The 17580-nt window shown below is 49.9% G+C and overlaps 1 protein-coding gene across 8 annotated transcripts in view; it reads right to left on the bottom strand.

The window, feature by feature from the left end:
* The window catches only part of LOC129474824 (tyrosine-protein phosphatase non-receptor type substrate 1), a 45905-nt gene that overhangs the window by 24612 nt on the left and 3713 nt on the right, over window positions 1–17580 (bottom strand). For all 8 annotated transcript variants that reach the window (XM_055266596.2, XM_055266592.2, XM_055266597.2 and 5 more), the window contains exon 3: window positions 184–540. In XM_055266596.2, coding sequence (XP_055122571.1) covers window positions 184–540 — 357 coding nt within the window. The remainder of the gene's footprint in view (window positions 1–183; window positions 541–17580) is intronic.

The following is a 17580-nucleotide window of genomic DNA, read 5'->3' as shown; positions in this document are numbered from 1 at the left end:
GGAGCCTTCAGCAAATAGCATGACATCTCCAGGCCTCAATTTCCCTTATTTGTAAAAGGGGAGACATCAATTCATGAAAAGGAGCAGCCACCACCACACCTCATCATTGCTCAAAGAATGGAAGGTGTTATTATTGAGTTATTGTCACACACCAGGGGTGAAGGAGGCCCACGCGGTACTCACCACGCACAGACAGCTCAGTGCCTGCTCCAGACTTAAACTCCACATCGACAGGGCTCCCTTTCCGGAACTTCACACAGTAGTAGGTGCCGGCATCTGCTGGGGTGATGTTACTGATGCGGATGGAAAAGTCCATGTTGTTTCTCTTTGTGGGGTCTGAAACAGCTGTTACCCGGGGGAAGTGGCCTTCTTTCTGATTGTAGATTAATTCCCGGCCTGGTCTAGCTCCTCTGAACCACTGGATGGGCCCCACAGGGATGAGGGAGGTCACATGGCAGTGCAGAGTGGCCGACTCTCCAGCTGCAACCGATACAGACTTCTCAGGCTGAATCACCTGCAGCTCCTCCTCACCCGCCACTCCTGGAAAGGAGCACAAAGCAGTCATTTTTTTTAATCCTTACCTGATCCTCTGTGTTTTCTCAAGTGTTTATCAGTTACTTTCATTGACAGGGTGCACACCAGGAGCAGGCTGTGAGGTCAGTATGTTGCATGTATTATCTCATTTAACCTTCACAACAAACCTGCAACATGAGCCTATATTCTAAGTGGGGACACTGAGGCACAGAAAGCTAAGTGACATGGCAGAGTGGGTTTGAATGCCTGGACCCTCTCTGGAAGAGTCACATCTGAGCTGGGCTCTCTAATTCTAGTCTGAATGAGCCAGAAGGGAGCCTGGTGTTCCAGACAGTGGGAACAGCCTGGGCAGACTCAGAGGAAAGGCATGTGTGGGGCTCTACAAGGCATTAGATTCTGTTTCTAGCCTGGCCCAGGATGCAGGCCCCGAGAAGGGAGGCTGTACTCAGCTGTTTGGGCAGTAGGAGAACGTGGTTTGAGTTCTCGATCAGTGGCCTATAGCTGTGTCCTTGGCAACCACTCAGGTGACCAAGAATATCCAACATAGACTCATGCCAGTGTGTTTGAATCCCCGCCTGGCGCCCGGGACTGAGCCTGACTTGCAAAGTGCCACACAAATTCAAGACCTGCCTTAGTTTGCCCTCACTGCTCTCAGCCTTGGTTTCCTCATCTGTAAAATAGTTACTATGACCCCACCTCAATGGATCTCTGGGAGGACCAAACAAGCCAAGGCTGGGGACAGTGTCCAAATGCAGCATCTGGTCTTTAGAGTCATCGGACCTGGTTTGAAACCTGGCTCGCCCCTTGTTCTTGTGGGACCTTAATTTACCCATCAGTTTTGAGTCTCAGTTTTCTTATCTACAGGATGGGTGGAACAGCCCCCAAACCTCTGCCTTGTTCTGAAAAGAAAATGAGATCAAACATAGAAGTCACTTAGCCCTGAGATGGGCACTGATGCCCTGTGATCCAGGCCTCAATGTGATGGGGACACACTGGAGCTGGACCCAGTCCAGGCCTCAAGGGCTCCCAAATGGGTAGCTGGAAGGAGTTGTAGAGGTCGGCTGCAGGAGCCTGAGCCCCAATCAGAGACACTGGGGAACACAAGACAGGGACCCTGGGTGGAGAAATTGGGGTGCAGGGGGGAGAGCCCAGACAGGAAGAGGAGGGCAGGATGAGGTTGTCATGAGATGCGTTGAAGATGCTTAGGGACCAAGTGAGAACAGTTCAGAGCAAGGCAGAGCCAGGGCCTGGATTCTGAACAAGGTGAGGTAAAAGAAACAAAAAAAAGAGAGACAGATCATGATTATAAAGACCTCAGAGAAACACACGCCTGAGAGATAGAGGCAGAGTGAGAAAGTGAACTAGAATGGGGGAGAAGGAGAGAACAAGGTAGACAGAGGAGTGGCAGCTGCCTGGTATGCTGGTGACAGGTGACCTGGGGCCCCAGTTGGATTCTCCACTGACCCTTCATGTGACCTTGTCCTGCCCTGACCTGGGCCACCTTTGCCTTGTACATCAGACAAGGCTGCGGCAGATGTCCAGAGCAGCCCCTCTGGCTCTGCCTGGGCAGAAGAGAGACCCTGTGAATTTGCCCACCAACCCCTGGCCTGGCACCGCCCCACTGGTAGGGATAGGGCAGCCAGGTAAGGAGGCTCACAGACCCTTATCTGCCCTCACTGCGGCAAGCCTAGGGCTATCTGCCCATTGTCCTGCCTCTTTCTCCCATTCCCAGCCTAACCCAGTCTTGACTCTGGCAAAGGATCACCCTTGGGGCCCGGTTCTCATGGCAGGTGAGTGGAGTCTCAGAGTGCCTAAGACCACTTCACCTGCTTTGGGTGTAAATATGACCATTTCGACTTTATTTTCCTGATCAACCACTTAAGACCTCAACTGCTTTTATTGTCAGGAAGTCCAGCTTCTCATTTCATTTCCATTTGAAGTTGAACATGGCAAGATCTTCATGGCGCAGGAGAAAACAACAGAACCCACAGTGGACAGAGGCCCAGCCAGCATCAGACAGCCTGAGAGGGGTGAGGCTGGTAGACAGATGTGTGGGAGGCCCAGGAGGCCCATCCAGGCGGAGACATCAGAGGCAGCACCAGCAGCTGCCAGCAGCACTGAGCTAGGAACTTTCCCGACAGGTCTGTATTTCAGCCTCGACACGGAACCAACCGGAAAGGCTGCCTCGGGGAAGCACAGTTGCTGGGGCCAGCAGGCCTCGGCGACAGCATGGCTCTCCTCTTAGTCACCTCTGTACCCACCTTCCCTGGACCCCCATTCCATCATCCATAAAGTGGGATTCCGGCATCCACCCCAGCACAGTCATGAGGACCGACACAGTGGTATGCCTGCTGCATAGGTGCTGGGTAAGTTTTAATTCCTATTCCCGTTATTATCACATAGCTATATTATTCATATATTTGATTTTCTCTGGATTGTCCTATTCCCAATAGTAGGATGTAGGATCCACAAGGGACTGTTTCCAACCTCCTGCCTAAAACACAATGTCATCGATAAAAATATGCAGAATGAATGTGGTAATGAATGAATGAAGGAAGGATTTTGTTGGCTCCATGACCCTGGGCAAATCCCCTCTCTCTTCATATGTTAAATGGAGTTGATACTGGCATATCCAGGAGAGGGTGCAGGCCTGGAGCCCGGGACTGAGCCTGGCTTGCAGTTATTATTATCCTTATCAATAACACCACACGGGGCTGTGAGTCAGCAGTTGGTGAGGGAGCAGGAGGCGCAGGAGAGGCTGCGGAGTCAGGCGTGCAGCATGTTGGAGCAGGGCTATTCTTGTGGTGCAGCCGGAGGCCTGTAATCACACCCCAGGCAGGCGACAATAAAATCTGGAGTTGTGTAGGGCTGGCTCCCCCATTTTTTTTTTTAGCTCCTCTCAAGCTCTCTCCACCAACTGCAGCCAGATTTAGGCGGCTTAATTAATTAGCTAGTGTTTATAAAGCGTTTGAAGAATTTTAAAAGTGCGACGTAAGTGCCAAATATTATTTTAATCTGTGTATGTGTATGTTTTTTCCAGTAGAGAGGTTTTTTTTTTTCCTTGCTTGCTTTCTTTTTCTTTGCAGGTTCTGTTCTAAGAATCAGGCTTGTTAAAAATCACTCCTGGTTCTGGGTCTGGGGTCACTTGCTGGCCAAATTATTTCCTGCTCTCTCTTGCCCTCCTGGCAGAGGATGCGACTGTCCAGGGGCCTGAACCGTCTCAGGGAGAGGAGGGCGGCTGGGCAGGCATTCCCACGCACTGCCGGTGGGAGTGGAAATTGGAACATCCTTTCGGGAAAGCAGCTTGGCAGGATGAACCAAAGGTGTGAAATCTGTTCACCAGCCTTTGCTGGGCTGCTCCCTGAGGACATAACCCCAGATAGGGAGTAGGTTTCCTGTATAACGATCTTTAAAATGTTGGAAAAAGCCCAGCCAGTCAATGATAGGGGATGGTTAAGTAAATTACGGCCTATCCCCTATGTGGAATTACAGGCAGCCGTAACAAGCCATTACCATGAAAACGGCGGTCATATAGAAATTTTCATGGCATCATTTTAAATAATATTGTGTTTATGCAAATAAAACCTGTTCATTGCAAGACATTTAGAGAAAATAAAGAAGTATGAAAACAAAGTAATAATCTCACATCATACCATCAAAGATAACTGCAATCAACATTCCGATGTAGTGAAAATATGAGTGAAGAAAAACAATTTAACATCATACCTTTAGGTAACTAAGAATATGTGAAGACATTTTGCTTCATTCACTTAAGTGTTTGTATGATAATGCAAATCTCCTAATATCCAAGGAAAGGAGATTGGCTGATCCCATCATGGTGAATCTACTTTCACAGCTATAGGCCAAGTCTATAGCCATGAAAATGATGGTACAGAATTACAATGGAAATGTGTTACAAGATCAGAGTCTGTTACCAAGTGGTAGATCCAGTGTGATCCCAAACTCCCAATTTTGGAAAAAAACAATGATATTAAAGACTAGCCATGATTATTTTGAGTGGTAGATTTCCATGGGATTTTGCTCTTGTTTATGTTTTCTGTTTGCATTTCTTTCGTAAGAAAAAAAAAGATGGAGAAAAATCTATACTCTCTGTATGATCATGACTTTGTAAAATAAAACTATATATAAACAACTAGAGGGTATTAAACAAAGCTATAAAATGTAACTCTCTTTGGATCATGAATCTAAACCTCATGAGGTTTTTCTCCTTTTTTCCCCTCCTACTTTGGGCATTTTTCAGCTTCTCTAAATTGGATGAACAAAAAAGAATATTTATAGTATCTCATTTTGTTTTTTAAAAAACCTGTACATGTAATGATGTATGTTACCGTATGTGTATTGTTTAAATGAACCTCTTCTCCAGGGATTTAGTCTGTTTTGTTCACTGTTTCCCCAGCTCCTGCTACTGTGGTTGGCACAGTGTAGATGCTCGATAAATATTTGTTGATTGGTCAATTGCATGTCTAGAGAAAAAGGTTTGCAAGGATGATAAGTTAAACATGGCACTGCTGTGGTGTGTTACATCTGGGAAATGGGACTGAGGTAGGATGGAGGTCGGCATGTTTTCTTATTACTTTATAATAAATCATATATTGTATTTTTTTGCAGTGAACATTTATTGGTTTTGGAAGAAAAGTTAATGAAACAAAACACATGAACACGTTTTCTAAGGGGAGAAGTCAGTACAGTGGGTGGTCACCATATGTTTGTTGTAAGTGTCCACAGCAAGGGCGGTCAGTGCTGCATTCTGGATCCTTCCCTGTGCCAGGCCCTGAGCTAAGGACTGTGAAATGGCTGTGTCCCTGGCCTCATGGAGCTTCCACCCTCGAGGCAAAGATGGATTTCAAAGAAATCACTCAAATGATTACATCTGGAATGTACCCAACCCCCTTGGGCAAGAGGCTCCTGCTGGCATCTTACATCCCATCTCCCGGCTCCTTCCTGTGACCTGCTTCTCCCGCCACATCTCCTTTCTCTTCTTTGAATTGGCCAAGGAGGGTGTGACCACCTGCATTGAATGCCACTGAGAGATGCAGTAAGATGGGGGCTGGGAACTGACCACTGGGATTTAGAAAATATATTTGATTTCTTAAAAAACAATGTTCATGTGTGTGGCTTTTGAGATTAAAAGATGAAAATAATTTCATAAAGGGTGAAAAAAATTAGCATGGATACTTTTCTTTCTTTTTCTTTTGAGACGAAGTCTCACTCTCATCACCCAGGCTGGAGTGCAATGGCACAATCTCAACTCACTGCAACCTCCACCTCCCGGCTTCAAGCAATTCTCCTGCCTCAGCCTCCCAAGTAGCTGGGGTTGCAGGCACCTGCCACTACACCTGGCTAATTTTTGTGTTTTTAGTAAAGATGGAGTTTCACCATGTTGGCCAGGCTGGTCTCAAACTCCTGACCTCAGGCAATCTGCCCGCCTCAGCCTTCCAAAGTGCTAGGATTACAGGCATGAGCCACTGCGCCCTGCCCACATGGATGTTTTTTCTAATAGAAAAAAAATCAACTTAAAAGCAAAGCTTGAGGCAGGGATGGGGAGGGCTGCCTAACCCTGGGGTGTGAGTCTTCCAGAAGCCTGTCTCAAGGGGTGGGGAGAATGAAGCTAACAAGTACATTTCCCAAGAGCCAGCCTTGCCCAGGCGGGTACTCGCTGCCACTGCATGGGAGCTTGCCCATCCCCTGGAAGCAGTGGGTCACCACAGCACAAGCCACAGGGACAGGCTGGAGGCCACCTGTTTGGATTCTTTGCAGATTCTTTGTTTGTACTCAAGGATCCCCAGGGTCTGGGAGGCTACGGCTAGAGCTCTGGCAGTACACAGGGCTCAACATTCTAAAGTGGCTGCAGTGATACCCGGCTCCCTTCTTCCCTCATCATTATTGTTATTCACCATCCTCAGAAGGCTGCGATTTTCCACCCTGCACTTATAGCAGCTCCTCATGATGGGCTGCCTCTACTATCTTCTGGGTGTGACTTAATGCTGTGTGCAAGAGTATGCAGTGCAAGAGTGTGCATTAAAGAGGGTGCTCACAGGATGTAGTACAGGACCTTGCAATAGCACATGTGAACATAAATGTGCATTAAAGTGGATGCATACAGGATGTAATAAAGGGCTAGGCAGAGAACATGTGAACATTAAGTGTGCATTAAAGAGGATGTACACAGGATATAGTACAGGGCTGTGCAATAGAACATGTGAACATGAGTGTGCTGAGGGTGCATAAGAGTATGCACACGAGAACACATGTGTGTACGTACATGTATGTGTGTACAGAGCATAAGCATCTGCACACACATGTACGGGCACAAGGAGGAGTGTGAAAGAGACGGCGCCTGTGTGCCGGAATATGTCAGAGTGCAGCACAGGAGTGTCTGCATGGGGGGCTAGGGATCATGGGCGTGGGCATGTGAATTGTGTGCAGGAGAGTGCCTGAATCATGGTGGCCTAGGCATGTGTGGGAGGGTGTGAGTGTGTGGGACAGTGATGCAGGAGCGGCATGCACGTGAGTGTGGTGTGTGTGTGTGTGTGTAGAGGGTGTGTGGGGGGGTGGCACGTGTGTGACAGAGTGGTGTATGCGTAAATGTGACTATGACGGTGTGTGCACTGACAAGCAGGGAGGTATACACTTGCCACTATTTGTGTGCACCCCAGGTGTCCGTGTGCCTGTGTTTGGGAGTGTGTCCAGCTGGGCATGTGCCTGGAATAGATGAGGTTGCTGTGTAAGTTTCCACAAGCATAAGGGTGATGGAGGAGGTGAGGAGACACACTTCCCTCAAGTCTACCATGGGCTCCCGGCAGTCAACACCCTGTGTGGTATCTGTCTAGGGTTGTGCCCTTGATAGGAGATGCTAACCTTTCCAGAGCACCTACTTACTATGTGCTGGCCACAGGGCACAGCTGTGAACAGGCTAGCCCAGAACCATCCGCTGGAGCCCATGACCCCACGCAGGAAGGCGAAAGGTAGCTGGGGCTGCGCCAGTGGATGGCTGCATGGATGCCGCAGTTCCCAAGAGAGCTTGGGGCTCCAACAGCCATGACTACACAGCGATTTCCTCTGGAGTCAGAATGATTCATTCATGCCCTCTCAAACCTCACTCTGCTGCCAGGCCCTGTCCTAGATACCACAGAAAACAGAGCCAAGTAAGACAGGCCCTTGCCCTTGAGAGTATCTTAGCATGTGGGGCAGTCCTGGACATGAGCAATGACCACACACATGGTGATCGGTGTTGCAAGAGGAGGTTTGGGGATGGGGTTCTGGAAGAGAGTGAAACCCAGGAAGACTTCCTGGAGCTGGTGGCCCCTGAGCTAGGACTTAAAGGCTGACAGAGGCTGGGGTGAAGGAAGGCATTCCAAGAGGAGGGAACCATACGAGCAAAGATGCAGAGGTGACAGGACTCAGGGTAGAGTCCTTGGAACGTGCTCACTGGCTGGAAGGAAGCTGAGATGGGGAGGACCTGGGACTGGGCTAACCTAGCGCCCTGAAGGATGGTTTCGGTTGCCCATCTGAAGAGCAGGCCAGCACTGGGAGCATTCTGCCGGCACCACTGGATACACCCATTGGGCAGGGACAAAGCAGGTGCTGTGATAGAAACTGCTACCTGCATTGAAGCCACCAAAAATGGGGATGCATGTGGCCTGGTAAATAAGCTGACAGCTGGCCCAGGGGCTCAGGGTCCCCACTCCTTCACCCTTGCCCTGGGTAGCTCTGAGAACTCAGTGCTGTGCCACATCCCTGCAGGGAAGGGGCAGCCTCTGGTGGCCCCTTCCATGCAGTAGGTAAACTTCTAAGGTGCTAAGACCGTCCAGAGCTTGGGCTCTGGGGCCGGAGGACCTTTATGTCTTGTCTCTAGCATGGTGCTTGGCAAAGTTGCTTTTCTCTAAGCCTGTTTCTTCACCTGTAAACAGGAAATGCAGCCCCCTCCCTCCCCAGGTCAGATGCTCCGTGGTTAGAAGTGCTGGACTGAGAATGAGACATTTCCTTGACTGCCTTTCATCCGTGTCCCACAACCCATCTGTTAGTAGATCCTGCTGGCTCAACTTCCAACACATGACCAGACCCTGACCTCTCCTTACCGCCCTGACTGAACCTCCATGCTGACCTCCCTGCCTCTGCCTCACCTCTCTACCAGCCACATTCCCCCAGCAGCCAGAGAAGCCTCTAAAACCTAAGTCAGGTGACGTTCCTCCTTTGTGCAAAACCCTCCCACAGCCCCCACTGCACTCAGAGTGAAATCCAGAATTTTTACAGTGGCCCCAGGGGCCTACAGCCTTGCTTTTCCCCAATCGTGCCAGATTCTCCACTCAACCACGTGGCCTTTGCACTCGCCATTACCTCTGCCTGGCACTCTCATCCCTAAATATCTACATGTCTGGCTCCCTCCCCTCCTTCAGGCCTATCTGAGAGGCCTTCCTTGGCCCTTCTGTCTAAGATACTATCCACCTCAATGTCCCTGGCTCTGCTTAATTGTTTGATATATCATCCTCACTCAAAAAACTATGCATTTCCTTGTTAATTTTTTTAAAGTGCTCATCTCCCTATCATAGACTCACTTCTAAGTCCTTTGAGAGCAGGAACTGAGTTTTCTTCCCCAGGGTTGGAGCAGTGCCTGGCACTTGTTAAAAGTATGTTTTAATTTGGATTCCAACTCTGCTACCCATGAGACTCCAGGAAATGTTTCGCCCCCTCTGGACCTCTGGCTCTTTATCTGTAGAATGGGTCTGATGATGATGATAACAATACTAGGGTTGTTCTGAGGATGAAACAGGCTAGCGTGCCTGGCACAGAGTAAGTACTCAATGCAGAGCAGCTGTCACCATGCAGATGGGTGTCTAAAGATGAAGGGGGCGACAGATGACCACGTCCTTAAGCCTGAGAGGCTCAGGATCCTCTCCGAGGCAGAACCAGCTCTGCCTCGATGCATGCATGAGGCCCCTCTGGCATGGACCTGTAGGCAGGCTGAGCACACTGCTGGCAAGGAGGCAGCGGGGACAGGCAGCGCTGGGAGCCCTATGGAGCATTTGCCAGGTTCAGATGGAACCTGGAGGTGATGAAGTGATGCCTGCAGTGTGACCCTGTTTGCAAAGTGGCAGGAAAAGAACTGCAAATCTGTGTAAATATGCTTTAGAATTAACAGGCTTTGGGGGACAAGCAGAGGCTGGGAGAGCAGGTAGAGGACATTGACATCTACTAGGCTTGGTGCCTTGACAACCTAAGGACCTTTCCTCCTCCTCGTTTTGCAGAGGAAGAAACTGAGGCCTGGAGTAAGGCCTGGAGAGGCTGCGGTTGGGAGGTCCTCCCAACCTCCAGGCCCCAACCATTGCCCTGAGACAGGCCCTGGTGCTGCACAGCCACACTTTCATGGGGGCAATGCATGGGTTAGGCCAGATAACCAGAAGCCTTCATTTAGCCCTCAGGACATACCAGCCCAGAGTGGCAGGTGTTATTGTCACTATCCCCTCCTACAGATGAGGAAGCAGAGCCTGCAGAGGCAGGTAAGTGGCAGAGGTGGGATTCCAACACTGGAGCCTGGAGCCACCCCATGCGATCGCTTCTCCCTGTGACAGGTCCCCTCCAGTTCATGCTTCTGGATTCTCAGGTTGCCAAGGATGCGCACACATTTTCCCAGCTGAGATAAAGGCCCTCTTAAAAGCAACACGCATTTATTAAACGACATTTGCCAGGGTTTCAGCACACTGCCGGCAGCAAACAGTCTCCGGACTGACGGGATTTTTCCCCAAGCTGACACTATTCACTGATTCCTTTTATAGAGCATTTTGCAGCTTGCAAAAGCACTTTCCACGGCTCTTAATTCCTTAACCCTCAACAGTCACCCATTTGGGAGGAAACAGTGTTAGCAGTTCCATTTTGCAGATGGGGAAACGGAGGCTCAGAGCTGGGAAGACACCTGCCCCAGAGCACACAGCCAGTAAGCGGCACATGCTGGACTCCAATTCAGGAATGTGCCCCAAAGCAGAAGCCCCTCCATGGCCTCTCCTGCCAGAGAAGTCTGTGGAGTCATCAGGACAAAGGGCCAGGAGGACATGCAGGCTGGAGCATCAGGGCTGGAAGGGACCTGCAAGAGAGGAGCCGAGCCAAGACTCCCAGTCACAGAAGGGGAAACTGAGGCTGAGGGGCAGAGGAGTGGGTTTCAGGTATCCCTGCTGGCAAAAGATGGAGCTTTTAAAATTCCCAAACCATAAAATGATGACAATCACATAACAGCAGTAACAATAGCTAATAAGCGTTGATGCTGCCCAGAGCAAGACAGGCCTCATGGAACCTCTGCAGGAACCCAGTAAGACAGGGCTGTCACCACCCTCATTTCACGGAGGACCAGATGTGAAGCTTTGGGAGGTACAACCATTTGGCCATGGTCACAGGGCTGCCGAGTGGTCTGATTCCACCTCCCTCTGTTCTAACCCCCACCCCGCATCAGACTGCCTCGTGCAGTGACCCTCTGGGGGAGGCTAACCTCAAGGTGGGGCCTCCAAGCCAACCCTCAGCCAAGAGTGCAGCACTAATTACGTCATGTTTCATGGTTTGCAGCACCTGATCATTCATCATGGTGTCTAAAGTGGGGCAAGTAGTTTGTGTAGCCAGAATTTTAAGTACAAATTCTGGGGTTTCTTGGCTGCCTCCTCCTGTCCCTCCTGGCATTGATATCTTTGTGCTTCCTGATATCTTAGGGCTCTTCATGACAGCTTGATGGGCAGGGAACTGTGGCATGATCCCGGCCCTGGCTGCAGAGGGGGGACTGTGGTAGTTAGGGAATAAGCTTTGCTTGTACAACCTCATAACTCCAAGCCTCCTCTTTAAAAGGGGGATTTTAGTACCCACCTTGTTCTTTTATTCAATCAATATCTATTAACCCACCTACTGTGTGTCAGGCCCTGTGCTGAGGTCCTGGGAGGCCCAACAGTGAGTAAGAGACATAGCCCATCTCTCGTGCAGCTTATATCCTAGTGGGGTAAACAGGGCTGAAATAATGAAATGAATTAATACAGAAATGGCTAGAAGCACTAGGCAACAGGCAGATTTGGCCCAGTGATAGAGAATCACAAGCGAGAACCTCTTTTGGAATGGGGTGGTTGGGACAGCATCCAAGGAAGGGAGGTGGCAGCTGAGATCCAAAAGAAGCGAAGACCAGGGAAGATGCTCCCGTAGGAGACAGCCAGTTCAAAGGCCCTGGGGTGGGAAAGAAGCTGGTGAAAGGCCAGAAAGGAGGCTGCCAAGGCTGAAGCCCAAGGAGGAAGGAGAGTGGTAAGAGGTGAGGATGAAGAGACAGACATGGTTCAGAAATGCCATGCTGGAAACCAAAAAAGGTTTCCAGCAGAACCAAAGATGACTTGATTCACTCCAGCTGCTATGGGTGAAGAGCCTGAAGGGGTCAAGGGTGGCTGTGGAAAGCAACAATGGGGATGCTGCAGCATTCAGGGGCCTAAATCCTAGTTCTGCACATAAAAGCTGTGTGACCTTAGGCAAGTCACTTTACCTCTCTGTGTCTCAGTTTCTTCATCTGTCCAATGGGTTAATGGTATTTCCCATCTTACAGAACCATGGTGAGAATTAAATGAGAGAATGCATAATGATCCTCTCACAAGCCAGACATGCTCCATGTTAGGTGCTCAATGAGCCAGATCCTGCTAGTCTGGCCCTGACCTCTGCTCACTCCCCCACCTCTTCTCCTTTCACTCTAGCCCCACTGGCCTCTTTGCAATTCCTGGAACATACAAGCTCATTCCTGCCTCAGGGCCTTTGCACCTGCCATTCCTCCCACATGGAGGGCTCTTTTCCTGCTATCGCCTGTGGCTACTCCTCCATTTTCTTTTCTTTTCTTTCTTTTTTTTTTTTTGAGACAGTCTTGCTCTGTCACCCAGGCTGGAGTGCAGTGGTGCAATCTCGGCTCACTGCAACCTCTGCCTCCTGGGGTCAAGCGATTCTCCTGCCGCAGCCTCCAGAGTAGCTGGGATTACAGGCACATGCCACCATGCCCGGCTAATTTTTGTATTTTTAGTGGAGATGGGATTTTACCATGTTGGCCAGGCTGGTCTCAAACTCCTGACCTCAGGTGATCTGCCCACCTCAGCCTCCCAAAGTGCTGGGATTATAGGCATGAGCCACCGCACCTGGCCTTACCTCTCCATTTTCTTGAGGCCTCTGCTCCTTACAGCAGCCCTCCCTCTGTCCTGACTAACCTTCTCCCTTCCCTCCTCCTGCTTTTCTCCCCAGCTACCTGGCATCATTTGTTTACTTAGGTGTGTTATTTTCTTCCTCACTAGAATGTCTGCTGCATGAGAGCAGGTGTTTTTGTCTGTCTTGTTCACATTTGTATCCTCCAAGCACCTAGAGCCATCCCTGGCGCATAGTAGGTGCTCAAAAATATTTGTTGAATGAATATTTACAATTAAAATGACCCTAATAATGACTGCAAAGTGGTTAAGGGTAAAGTGAGGAGTGGAGCCTGGCTTTACCTCTCACTGGCTGTGTGGCCTAAGGATGAGCCCCACTTGGCCTTGGGAAGCCTCAGTTTCCATATCTGTAAAGTGGGGATGAAGGACCATACTGTTTGGCTCGTGGTGAGGGTCAGACAACAGCTCACATGAAGGGACGTGGAGAGAGTATTGGTGGGTGAAATGATACCCCATGTTTAGCACTCGCTTTATATACTCCCCGATTCTCCTCTCCCTAGCAAAAATAGGGGCAGGGGACAAGCATGGTAGAGAGTTGATCAGTGTCAAAGCTGAGGCTCATTACATCATTCCTTCTCATTTTGCATATGTTTGAAATTTTCCAAAATAAAAAGATAAGGAAGAGCTAACACATGTTCAAGGCTCAGCCTGTGCCGAGCACATCGTGTACCTAGTATTTCCTTCCACCATGGGCTTCCATTTCTGGAGAATACCGACGGTCGGCCTGAAGAATGGAGCTGTAGAAACGGCGCTGGTATCACCGCCCACCTGCTCCAGCCGTCCCTCCTGGCTGGGAGGCCCATCGCTCACAACCAGCTTCCAATCTCCCTCCTGATCCGAGCACCTGATCTCCTTGGGCTCTTGGCGCTAATCTGCAGCCATCTAACACCCTGCGCCCCCAAACGAATGTGCCAGGAAATCTTAGACACAAAGGACCAATTCTGCAGCATTTCCGACTTCCACCTCAGCTGTTTTGCATCTCTCTGGACTGAGGGCCTGGCAAGACACCTGGCAGGGAAAATCCATCTCGTGGAGGGCTTCATCAGAATACCCACCCCAGGAACACCAGAAGTTAACAGGAAAGCAGCTTCAGCTGTGAAAATAGATGCTTCCTTCTCTAGTATGGGGACAGGGACACACCTTGGGGACACACACTGCCCCCACCTCGTAGGAAGGTGCACTGATACAAATACGAGAGGAGGCCGAGGCGGGCGGATCACCTGAGGTCAGGATTTTGAGAGCAGCCTGATCAATATGGTGAAACGCAGTCTCTACTAAAAACACAAAAATTAGCTGGGCGTGGTGGTGTGTGCCTGTAGTCCCAGCTACTGGGGAGGCTGAGATAGGAGAATTGCTTGGACCCAGGAGGCAGAGGCTGCAGTGAGCTGAGATCGCACCACTGCACTCCAGCCTGGGCGATGGAGCAAGACTCCGTCTCAAAAAAAAGGAAAAAAAAAAACGAAAGGAGCACTAAGGGAGCAGGGGGCCAGCACAACTGGGCCTCAGTTTCCCTACCTGTCAAGCAAGCTTCAGTGACGGCTAAGGAATGGCACAACAGTTAACCACATAGGCTCTGTGATTAGGCTGACAGTGGTTATCCAAATCTGGCGCTTACTGTGTGGCCTTGGGCAAGCTGCTTCACCATTCAGAGCCTCAGTTTCCTCACGGATCGAACGGGTCTGAAGATAACGATGCGCATCACCAGGTGGCTGTGAGTACCACCAGGGTCACACACCAAGTGCTGAGCCCAGGAAGCAGAGAACCCAGATGGTTCCTATTAGTATTACTTTAGTGTTTTCCCACAGAATTCGGGATCCTGTCAGATTTCTGGCTGAAACAGTGGAAAGTTCCAGCACAGCCCAGTTTTTAAAAGCCTTGGCCTGGACCACAGGAGGCTTGGCGTTCCAGCCGGGCCTTGCCATGGATCTCTTGCGTGGGCCCGGCCAGTTTTTTTCTCTCTGTTCTTTTGGCCGCACAATAAGGCACTGGATGAAAGCACAGAGGGCTCTCTCAGGCCCCCTACAGCTTTGCGGGTCCGGGAATCCACAACTGCAGACCCGTGGATCCAGATAGAGACACCTAGAGGCAGGCTGTGCCCACAGCGCTCAGTCCCTAGTAACAGGCAATTAAATCACTCTAGCCTGGGTTTCTACTCAACTTGTCCATCCTCCAACAGCATAAAAGCTAGAAGGACAGCTGGGTGGTGCGGTGGCTCAGCCTGTAATCCCAGCACTTTGGGAGGTGGATCACCTGGGGTCGGGAGTTCGAGACCAGCCTGACCAACATGGAGAAACCTTGTCTCTACTAAAAATACAAAATTAGCCAGGCATGGTGGCGCATCCCTGTAATCCCAGCTACTTGGGAGGCTGAGGTAGGAGAATCGCTTGAACCCAGGAGGCGGAGGTTGTGGTGAGCCGAGATCACGCCATTGCACTCCAGCCTGGGCAACAAGAGCAAAACTCTGTCTCAAAAAAAAAAAAAAAAAAAAAAGCTACAAGGAAAATATCAAGCTGAAGGACATTTGTTCACTGAACAGCCTTTGCTGTTTTTTAAGTACCCCCTATGTGTAAGCAACTGTGTTAGATGCTTTATGAAAATCCGTCCCAATGTTATAAATGAGGAATCAAACCAGAATAAAGCCATGCTAATTACAACACTGGTTAATATGTACTGAGTGCTTACTACATACAAGGCATGGCTTCCAGCATTATACCCGCATTAATTAACTTAATCCTTGCAATAGAGTGGTTAATACCATTCCTCTTTGACAGACGAGCAAAATGAGACACAGATTTCTGCCAATTGTCCAAGTCAGTAGCAGGACTCAGATCAAAACCCAGGGGTCTTAGCACCATCTTAGCACTAGGCTAGGTTGTGTGTCTGTGTGGAGAGGCTCCTCTGACCCCCCCCCCCTCAGGAGGCACATTAAGTTGAACCTCGAAAGATGAGCAGGATTCAGACATAGGAAGACAAGGAGGTACAGGGTGGGCATTTGTGATGGCAGGAACAGCACGGGCCGAGGCACAGAGCTGAGAGTTCAGCTGAGGGCATGGATCTGTAGAAAACCATTTACCAAACGGAGAGAGGCCGCATGCTAATGGGCGTTCTACAAATCAAACACCTCTTGTTCATATGTTCAGGGAACACTGGAGTAAATGTGACCCAGCTCGGGATTCTACAGTGCAGGGCTTCTCAGGGTCTTTGGGGTGCTCGTGTGGCTGAGTAGCCAGCAAAGCTCTGGTCTGCAGGGAGGAAGCCTGGTTATCCTGCAGCATCTCAACAGGTCAGCTTGTTGGAAAACATGTGGCTGGAAATCAGGCCTGGCAGGGAGGAAGCCCAGGCCTCACGGCAGCTTTGTGTTTTTTTTTTTTTTTTTTTTTTTTTTTTTTTTAAAGAAAACTTGGACCCACTCAACAGTTTTGAGCTGGGGAGTGACATGATCTGAGTTGTGTTGACAGGCCAGAAATCTGAGCACATTTAAAAAGAGAGAGAGGGGGGAAACCTTCCGTCAGTCCAAGACTACAAATAAGAAAATAACCTGTCGCACGGAGCCATTGGAAGCAGCAAGCGAGCGCGTGTGGGATCCGTACAACACTTTTAGACTCCCTTCCTCTCGCACACCCCCTCTCCATCTGTCGCAAAGGGCACCAGGAAGATGCAGGGAGGAATATTCCAGCTCTGGGGGCTCCAGAGCTCAGCAGCCCAGATGGGGGGCTCTTACAGGAGCCACATCACCCCTCATGTGTTGTTACTGGTGAGGACCAAGGGGCTGTCAGTATTTCCACCCTCAGCAGGCTTTCAGACAAATGCCTGTGACTTCATCAAAACCTTCTGCCCAGAGAAAGAACTCTTCCACAATCCTCCACCCAAGCCCAGAGAGCGGCCTCTCTCACTCCCTCTCCAGCTTGGACTAAATCATCCTGATTAAGTCATTGAACTTCTTTCCTAGAAGCCACCCAGCAGGAAGGCCAGCATCCAAAATCCTGTCTCCTCTCTATCACTTATAAGTTACTTCCCCAGTCTGGGACTCGATTTTCCGCATCTGCAAAATGGGGATAAGAGCCAATTCATGTCTTGCGGATGAGAAGATGCAGGAGCAGCATCCAGCCTGGAATGCCGTTAACTATTTAATGAACGTTGGTTTTGGTTTTCCTCCCTTCTCTCAACACATGGTTCACACCAGCACTTCATAGGTGCTGCATGACTGCAAGTACAGACATGAATTACCGTGAGTTTCCAAGGGGTTAGTAAAGGCCAGAAAGTACTCAGAGAAAACTATGGCTTTAAAGGAACTTCCAACAGCCTGAGCGTGTTGAGCCAAAGCACTCCCGCCCCGTTTTCTCTTCTTACGAAAGAGGAAGTGAGATTAACTTTACCATTTAGGAAAGTACAGAGGAGCCCCCAGAATGCCACCCTCTACCAAAGGGTCAGGGCTTCACTGGGGGGCCCCGCTGCTCCCCAGAGCCTGAACTGCAACTTGGCTTGGCCTCCTCCAGGACAGAGAGAAGAAATGAATGGGAGTTTATCTGAGGTCGGCCTGGGGGGTGACTCAGAGGTCTCAAGGCGTAGCCGGGGCTAAGCAGACATCCTGCGGGTTCAACGTCAGGCCCTGCTGACACAAAATCAGGTGCCAGGTGTCCCCAGGCCCCAGTCCCTTGCCCTTCTCCCAGCCTCAGAATCTCCCTCAGTGCAGTTGTTTTAGGAAACAGGCCTCACATTGGGTCCAAAAACATAGGTTGGTGACTTCACTGGGATCTTTTTAGAATTTCCCTTTGGCAGCATTTGTGCTAAAAGCAATCTTTAGAAACTTCTTCTCCTGCCTCCCCCACCC

This window comes from Symphalangus syndactylus, chromosome 24 (assembly GCF_028878055.3).
Source record: "Symphalangus syndactylus isolate Jambi chromosome 24, NHGRI_mSymSyn1-v2.1_pri, whole genome shotgun sequence".
In the NCBI taxonomy this organism is placed as follows: domain Eukaryota; kingdom Metazoa; phylum Chordata; class Mammalia; order Primates; family Hylobatidae; genus Symphalangus; species Symphalangus syndactylus.
Note: the sequence above shows the minus strand (reverse complement) of the source record. Positions and strands in the feature narration are given on the sequence as shown.